Source organism: Oryctolagus cuniculus, chromosome 13 (genome assembly GCF_964237555.1).
Source record: "Oryctolagus cuniculus chromosome 13, mOryCun1.1, whole genome shotgun sequence".
NCBI classification, from domain to species: Eukaryota; Metazoa; Chordata; class Mammalia; order Lagomorpha; family Leporidae; genus Oryctolagus; species Oryctolagus cuniculus.
This window is the reverse complement of record NC_091444.1, coordinates 90,823,275-90,831,775: the sequence shown is the minus strand read 5'-3', so window position 1 is coordinate 90,831,775 and position 8,501 is coordinate 90,823,275. Positions and strand designations below refer to the sequence as shown.

At 42.3% G+C, this 8,501-nt stretch overlaps 1 protein-coding gene across 11 annotated transcripts in view; it reads right to left on the bottom strand.

Moving 5' to 3' along the window:
- Positions 1–289: 289 nt before the first annotated feature.
- The window catches only part of LOC103347031 (nuclear pore complex protein Nup133), a 55,901-nt gene continuing 47,689 nt past the window's right edge, over positions 290–8,501 (bottom strand). For all 11 annotated transcript variants that reach the window (XM_070055904.1, XM_070055907.1, XM_070055900.1 and 8 more), the window contains 3 exons: positions 7,409–7,493; positions 1,105–1,191; positions 290–431 (listed from right to left, as the gene is read on the bottom strand). In XM_070055904.1, coding sequence (XP_069912005.1) covers positions 337–431; positions 1,105–1,191; positions 7,409–7,493 — 267 coding nt within the window. In that variant the 3' untranslated portion in view covers positions 290–336. The remainder of the gene's footprint in view (positions 432–1,104; positions 1,192–7,408; positions 7,494–8,501) is intronic.

Below are 8,501 nucleotides of genomic sequence, written 5' to 3'. Positions count from 1 at the left end.
TTCAAGTCCTGGCTGCTCCACTTCTGATCCAGCTCCCTGCTAATGTGCCTGGGAAAGCAGTGGAATATAGCTCAACTGCCTGGGCCCCTGACACCCAGACAGGAGACCTGGGATGAGTTCTGAGTGCCTGGCTGTGGCTTGCTCCAGCTCTGGCTATTTTCTTAAAAGAGGAAAGCCTGTGGTTATGCCCAAATATAACAAAGTGTGTTTGTGTATGATGATGAATGACTCCTGCTCACATGCTGCCCTGCACAGCTACAAAACTGAGGAATTTACCAAGTCAGGCCCATGATGTTCCACATAAAAACAATTTTTATTCATGGTAACATATAAATTTCAATTAATCAACCTTAGCAATGGGACTTCTGATGTGTTCAAGCAACTTGAATGCAATAGGTCATGTCCAGGGCAGCCATGCTGAATCAATGTACCTAAGTTTAAAAAAAAGCAACATCTCCAATAAACATACATACATGTACATGCACACACACATGAATGGACAACTACAGCTATGGCCCATGGGCCAGCAAAAATATGTATTTATTGCTTATGATTCTAGCACAACAAATGTCATTGCATTCCTTCAACTATACTTTTTGAACTCCCCAAGTCTGAACAAAAGAAAAGAAAGTCCCACTGAATAACCACCCTCTCAGGTTCTGTGCTAAGTTAGTAGCATTGTGCAAACCATTCCAGTGGTTTTCAAGAGGGATACCAATGGGTTTGATTTGATTTGCTACAGGGTTTAGTAAAGAGTCATAGTTTAATCGCACAGGAGATAGCAGAAAAGGCCTTGCCCATGGCCTTGGCCTACTGACTGGAGGTCAAGCACAAGCGCAAGCTCAGGGTATCTGGCTACTGGGGGAGAGGAGTCAGGCCCTGCTGGAACTTTCAGCTAAGCCATGAGCAGCACTTCCACCTCCTTTTTCCCCTGCCCCATGGCAGAGCCAAGAAATGTGGCATTCATTGTCACAGAGCAGGAGGAGACAAAGGCAAGTTCAAGGGAGAAGCATATGCTAGAGATTAGAAAGGAAAGCTGTATATATCCCAGCCGGGGGGACAGCAATAACCTATAGATTACATAATCAATGAAGGAATCCCTACCTGGCTTGGCTGCAATTCGATCCTTCACACTCAGGTCTGTTGTGGAAGCTGAGCCAAAGCATTTCAAAAGCAGGAGACACCAAACTTCTAAGATTGGAAAAGACAAGTGAAAATGAGCAGTCAGGTGGTAGCTGAGACACAAGATCAACTCTATACTAAGTAAAGATTTCAACAGTTTGCACCCACACAGACACACAAACTATAAAGACCTGTTTGAACTACTTTTACAGTTAATTCTCATAGCACAACTCATTAAGGACAGAGATCCTTCATGGGGAGTAAGTACACAGGGACTCTTGTTGATTGAACATTTGGCACTCTTATTTATGATGTCAGTGATCACCTGAGGCTCTTGTCATGAGCTGCCAAGATGGAAGCCTCTTGAGTCCACATACTCTGACATTATTTAGACCAGGCCATAGCAAAGTGGAAGTTCTCTCCTCCCTTCAGGGAAAGGTACCTCCTTCTCTGATGGCCCCTTCTTTCCACTGGGATCTCCCTCACAGGGATCTTTCATGTATCTCATTTTTTGCCACAGTGTCTTGGCTTCCCATGCCTGAAATGCTCAGAGCACTTTTCTGCAGCATAGTTTGCTGCCCTAATGTCTCTGTATTTCCTCTTCCTAGGGCCCAGAAACCTAGGGCCATAAGTGGTAGGAAGGTACGCATTAGTTTCTAGGCATACTTGGCACACACACCTGAGTGTGTGCACTGATGAGTCCACTACCCGAGATGGGTAACCCCATGTTGGTGGTGGTGGTGGTGGTGGTGGTGTGTGTGTGTGTGTGTGTCTTTGTCAGTGGCTTCTTTACTCCCTGAAGTTCCCTCTTCTACACAGAATATTTACAAACTGGGATGGGTGCAGCAACTTTGCCACCAAACAAGAGGCCATGGAGTGGGAGCCCTGCTGAGATGCAGTTCGGCACAGAGAGCAGTTCCTGAGGAGGGCCCAGGGCTGGTGAGGCCCAGGCAGGTCCGTGGCCAGCTCCAGCCACTTGGTCATGGGGGAGCCTGGCTGCTTGGCGTTCAGGAGCAGGCAGTTGCTGCGCTCTCTGACTCAGCCTGTAGCCTCTGATGGTGGTGCCTCTGTCTCCACATCTCCTCCTCCAGGGCAGCCCTGTCAGCCTTCTTCTGTAGGTTCTCCTGCAGCTTCCTGAGCATGGACAGGTGCAACATCTTCTCTGACAGCCTCCCAGGCTCTCGCCCAGCATCGACCTTTAGGTTCCCTTGAGGTGTCTACTCTCTGGGATGGGCTGTCCCTCCTGGACAGTGATTCCACAATGGAGTAGCAAGTAGAGGTGATCTCTGACTGAGACAGACTGCCACTCATCCCCCAGGGTCTCACTGCCTATCTCCAACATGATCTTGCTGATGGAGCTCCTGAGGGGACAAAGTCTGTGTCATGAAGGAGGACCTCAGCTCAGGGGCTGAGTCACCCTTGTTCTCCTGGATACCAGAGCCATGCTGTCAGGTGCCAGCAAGGAGACATCCCCCAATGAGCATGGGCCAGGCATCTCTGGCTTTTGAGGATAGATGCTATCATCAAGAACAGAAAAATAATAATAGTTGTTAAGTTCACACAGCTAGAAAGTGGTAGAGTTGAGATGTGAACTCAGGCTGTCTGGTTCCAGAGCTACCATGTCACACTGAAATACTGATAGTGGGGGCTGGCACTGTGGTGCACTGGGTAAAAGCAACCACTTGCAATACTGACATCCCATATGGCCAATGGGTCCAGACCCAGCTGCTCTGCTTCTGATCCAGCTCCCTGCTAATGTGCCTTGGAAAGCAGTGGTGCTTGACCTCCTGTGCCTATGTGAGAGATACAGAAGTAGCTTCTGACTCCTAGCTTCAGCCTGGCCCAGCCCTGGCCACTGTGGCCATTTGGGGAGTGAACCAGTGGACAGAAGATTCACTTTCACTCTCTGTCTTTTCCTCTGTATAACCTGATTTTCAAATAAATAAATAACTCTTTAAAAATGATTAAGATTTTGGGGGTGAACCAATGGAAGAAAGACCTTTCTGTCTGTCTCTCTTTTGCACTGTTTAACTCTGCCTGTCAAAAAATGATTAAGGGATCAATTCAACAGAAAGATGTAACTATTATAAATGTATATGCACCTAACTACAGGGCACCTGGCTATTTAAAAGAAACATGGAGGGATTTAAAGGGAGACTTAGACTTCAAAACAATACTATGGGGGACTTCAATACTCCACTTTCAGCAATGGACAGATCAACCAGATGGAAGATCAACAAGGAAACAGCAGATTTAATCAACACTGTAGACCAAATGACCTAACCGATACTTAACAAAACTTTTCCTCCTACAGTTGCAGAATACACATTCTTCTCAGCAGTGCATGGAACTTTCTCTAGGATTGACCACTTACTAGGCCATAAAACTCAGCAATTCAAAAATATCAACATCATACCATGCATCTTCTCAGACCACCATGGAATGAAGCTGGAAATCAGCAACTCAGGAATCCCTAGAGCATATGCAAACACATGGATAATGAACAACATGCTCCTAAATGAACCGTGGGTCATAGATGAAATCAAAAGAGAAATAAAAAAACTTTCTGGCAGCAAATGAAGATAACACAACATATCAAAACTTATGGAATTTAGCAAAAGCAGTGTTAAGAGGAAAGTTTATAGCAATAGGTGCCTACATCAAGAAATTGGAAAGGCACCAAATAAATGCGCTATCTATGCATCTCAAGGATCTAGAAAAACTACAGCAAACCAAACTAGCAAGAGAAGAGAAATAATTAAAACTAGAGGAGAAACCAACAAAATTGAATCACAAATTGCCAAAGATTGCCAAAATGAAGAGCTGATTTTTTAAAATAATAAAATTGACACACCATTGGCCTAAATAACCAAAAAAAGAGAACAAACAAAATCAATGAAATAGAGATGAAAAAGGGAATGTAACAACAGACACCACAGAAATAAAGAGTCATCAGAAGTTATTACAAAGAGTTGTATGCCAGCAAACAGGGAAATCTATCAGAAGTGGATAGATTCCTGGGCACATACAACCTACCTAAATTGAACCAGGAAGACACAGAAAAGCTAAACAGACCCATAACTGAGACAGAAATTGAAACAGTAATAAAGTCCCTCCCAACAAAGAAAAGCCCAGGACCAGATGCATTCACTGCTGAAATCCGCCAGACATTTAAAGAACTAACTCCAATTCTCAAGCTATTCAAAACAACTGAAAGAGAGGGAATTCTCCCAAATTCTTTGTATGAAGCCAGCATCATCTTAATTCCTAAGCCTGAAAAAGATGCAGCACAGAAAGAGAATTATAGACCAATTTCCCTGAACATAGACACAAAAATTCTCTTTTATTAAGTCTAGCCATAGAATCTAACAACATATCAGAAAGATCATCCACCCATTCCAAGTGGGATTTAACACTGGTATGCAGGGATGGTTCAACATTCGACAATCAATCAATGTGATACACCACATTAACGAACTGCAGAAGAAAAACCATATGATTATTTCAATAGATGCAGAGAAAGCATTCGATAAAATTCAACACCCTTTCATGATGAAAACTCTAAGCAAATTGGGTATAGAAGGAATATTCCTCAACACAATCAAGGCAACTTATCACAAACCATGGCCAGCATCCTATTGAATGGGGAAAAGTTGGAAGCATTCCCACTAAGATCCGGTACCAGACAGGGAAACCCACTCTCACCATTGCTATTCAATACAGTACTGGAAGTTTTAGCCACAGACATTAGGCAAGAAAAGGAAATCAAAGGGATACAAGTTGGGAAGGAAGAAGTCAAACTATCCCTATTTGTAGACAATATAATTCTTTATTCAGGGGATCCAAAGAACTCCACTAAGAGACTATTGGAACTCATAGAAGAGTTTGGTAAAGTAGCAGGATATAAAATCAACAGCCTTTGTACACACAGACAATGCCATGGCTGAGAAAGAACTTCTACGATCAATCGCATTCACAATAGCTCCAAAAACAATCAAATACCTTGGAATAATTTAACCAAAGATGTCAAAGTTCTCTACAATGAGAATTACCGGAGGGTGAGGAGGGGCAGAGACCAGAAAATCTGAGATAGCTTTTTTGTCACTTCCTTGAATTTACAAGCAAGGTTTACTTTTCTGTTTATGAATAGACACTTCAGTCAGTTACAGGCTCTGGAGTTTGTTTTTATTCATCAGAATAGGAAAAGATAAAGAGGTATTTGGTTTGGTTACAAGTTTCCCTGTGTGTTCAACTTACTACATCTCCCAAATACCTTTCACAACACTTGTATCACTTCACGGATATGTGCAAATCAGTGGGATAAGGCATGTCCATTGCACCAGTGAGCTCAGGCATGGAAAGCCAAGGCACTGTGGCAAAAAGAATGACCTAAATGAAAGATCTCTGTGAGATCCCAGCAGAAAGAATGGGTCATCAAAGAGGTACCTTTCTCTGAAGGGAGGAGAGAACTTCCACTTAGATTATGGTCTTATTTAAATAGGGTCGGAATTTGTGACCTCAAGAGGCTCCCACAAGGCCAGTGCAGTGGCTCACTAGGCTAATCCTCCACCTGCAGTGCCAGTACCCCGGGTTCTAATCCCAGTTGGGGTGCCGGATTCTGTCCCGGTTGCTCCTCTTCCAGTCCAGCTCTCTGCTGTGGCCCGGGAAGGCAGTGGAGGATGGCCCAAGTGCTTGGGCCCTGCACCCACATGGGAGACCAGGAGGTAGCACCTGCCTTCTGGCTTTGAATCAGCATAGCACGCCAGCCATGGTGGCCATTTGAGGGGTGAACCAATGGAAGTAAGACCTTTCTCTGTGTGTCTCCCTCACTGTCTAAACTCTGCTCATCAAAAAAAAAAAAAAAAAAAAAAAAAAAAGAGGCTCCCATAGCCTTGGCAGTTCATGACAAGAGCCTCAAGTGATTACTGACATCATAAATAAGAGTGTCAATTGTTAAATCAATAATAGGAGCCACTGTACACTTGCTCCCCATGTAGGATCTCTGTCCTTAATGTGTTGTACTATGTGAGTTAATGGTAAAATGAATCTTCAAGCAGTGCTTTGTACTTTGTGTGTCTGTGTGGGTGCAAACTGTTTAAATATTAGTATATACCAAGTTGATCTTCTGTGTATAAAGATAATTGAAAATGAATCTTGATGAAGAATGGGATGGGAGAGGGACTGGGAAATGGGATGATTGTGGGTGGGAGGGAGGTTATGGGGGGAAAAGCTGCTATAATCCAAAAGCTGTATTTCAAAATTTATATTTCTTAATAAATAAATAAACTGTTTTTATTGCTTCCTTGATTTTTGTTGTTTAAGATCCAGAACATTCTACCCGAAGGACATAATTGAAAATAACTTAATGAAAATAATGAAATTCATTCATGGTCTCCAGATCATGACACTGAAACAGTGTCATGATCTATCTTCTAAGATGGAAATAAAAAGAACTGGAGAAATATCTTTACAAAGAGGGTGTACTTTTCCTAAAAGTCCTTGTATCTTGATTTAGTCATTTCCATCACTTTCCTTGATAAATGTCTTGCTTACATAATCCATGTGGAAATGTGCCCTGGGAGCCAAATCATATTTTGTTTGACTAATCAAAATCCAACACAGATCTGAGAATATTGAGTCTTTTTGTTTATATATAAATTTTTTAGCTTTTCAGAATGTAATTTTAAATTATTTTGTGCTAGCAAAATATATTAATTTTATAAATGTAAAATTTTATCAGCGGTTAAAACACTTGCACCACACACAACTTTTTTTAAGTATAAGAAACTACCTTCAATGGTGTCCTGATTTCTAGGAAAATGATAATACAGTTTGGATTAAGTTATTTTAGACTGGTTTCAATAGTGCTTTGTACTAGATCTGCCAAAGTATCTGTCCAGCTTGATATCCTGTGAAAGTTTGTGATTTTCTTGTTAGACATTCTTATAGAGTGTTGTCTTTAAAATGAGATTGTCTCTTCTATATTGAAAGCATTTTTATGTTTTCTAATTTAAAAATATTTTCTTCCAGTTGTGCAATAAAGCTGAAGTAGCAAAAATAAAATAAAATAAACAACCCTGTAGATACATAAATCCCAGTTAAATAATAACTAAATTATTGAGAGATCCATAAATAACCCAAGGGAATTAACAAGAACTGATCATTTTGAAGATGGCACTGATTTTTCATTTCACTTACACACTTGCAGTGCAGGAATTATACAGCTTCTGAAAATGATGGATCATCAGAAACATTGTAAACAGCTATTAATAAATCAGCATATTACCTGCCCAAGGAACATATTCAGGTCCTTTTTCTAGTGCTTCTCTCCTATACAAGGAGTTTCTATTTTGGCGATAATGATTAGCAGCCTGCAACATATCATGGAAGACAAATCAAATGTGTTATCACATGTGCAAAGTGATGGACCACAGCATTTCAGAGAATAATTTGTTTTTTGTTTTTTCTTTGTTTTTGTTTTAGTTTTTGACAGGCAGAGCGGACAGTGAGAGAGAGAGACAGAGAGAAAGGTCTTCCTCTGAAGTAGCACCTTGACAGTAGGGACTCCATTTTGGAGCACTTGAGACTGCATTCTGGGAAAGTACCCCCCCCACCCAACGTGACACTCTGGTCTGAAACTATGATCTCAAATAGTCAGACAATAGCAGTGCACTACATCCCTTGACAGAGCACAGAAAACCCCTAGCATGATTGCTCAAGCTTGAAAATAGAAAGGTTGCACCTGGGTTAATGATAAAGTTGTGCTTTGTCTATGTCTTACATACAATTTGGATTAATGTCAAGATCATAAATGATAATTGTACGATTGTAACTGGTATTGTCAAGATTATGATGAATATTAATTTCAGTTAGGTCTTAGGTTATGTTGACCCCAGTAACTATGTACTCTTTTTTTGATCTTAGCAACCGTGTATAGCAACCATGCATTCCCTCCCCCTCCGGATTTTGCATTTTTTGCCTTTATAAACCCTATGCTGTAGATCCTCAGGGCTGCTCAGTTCTGGTTTGATCAGAGAGCCCCAGCATACTGGAAAAAAAAAAAACCCTTTGCAATTTGCATGAGAGAGGTCTTTTGGAGTCGTCCCTTGGGCGGTGGGCGTTCTCGACCTTAACACCTCTACTGTTGGTTCACCCTCCAATGGCCGCCACCGCTGGCGCACTGTGGCCAGTGCACCACACTGACCCGAAGGCAGGAGCCAGGTGCTTCTCCTGGTCTCCCATGGGGTGCAGGGCCCAAGCACTTGGGCCATCCTCCACTGCACTCCCTGGCCACAGCAGAGACCTGGCCTGGAAGAGGGGCAACTGGGACAGAATCCAGTGCCCCGACCGGGACTAGAACCTGGTGTGCCGGTGCCGCA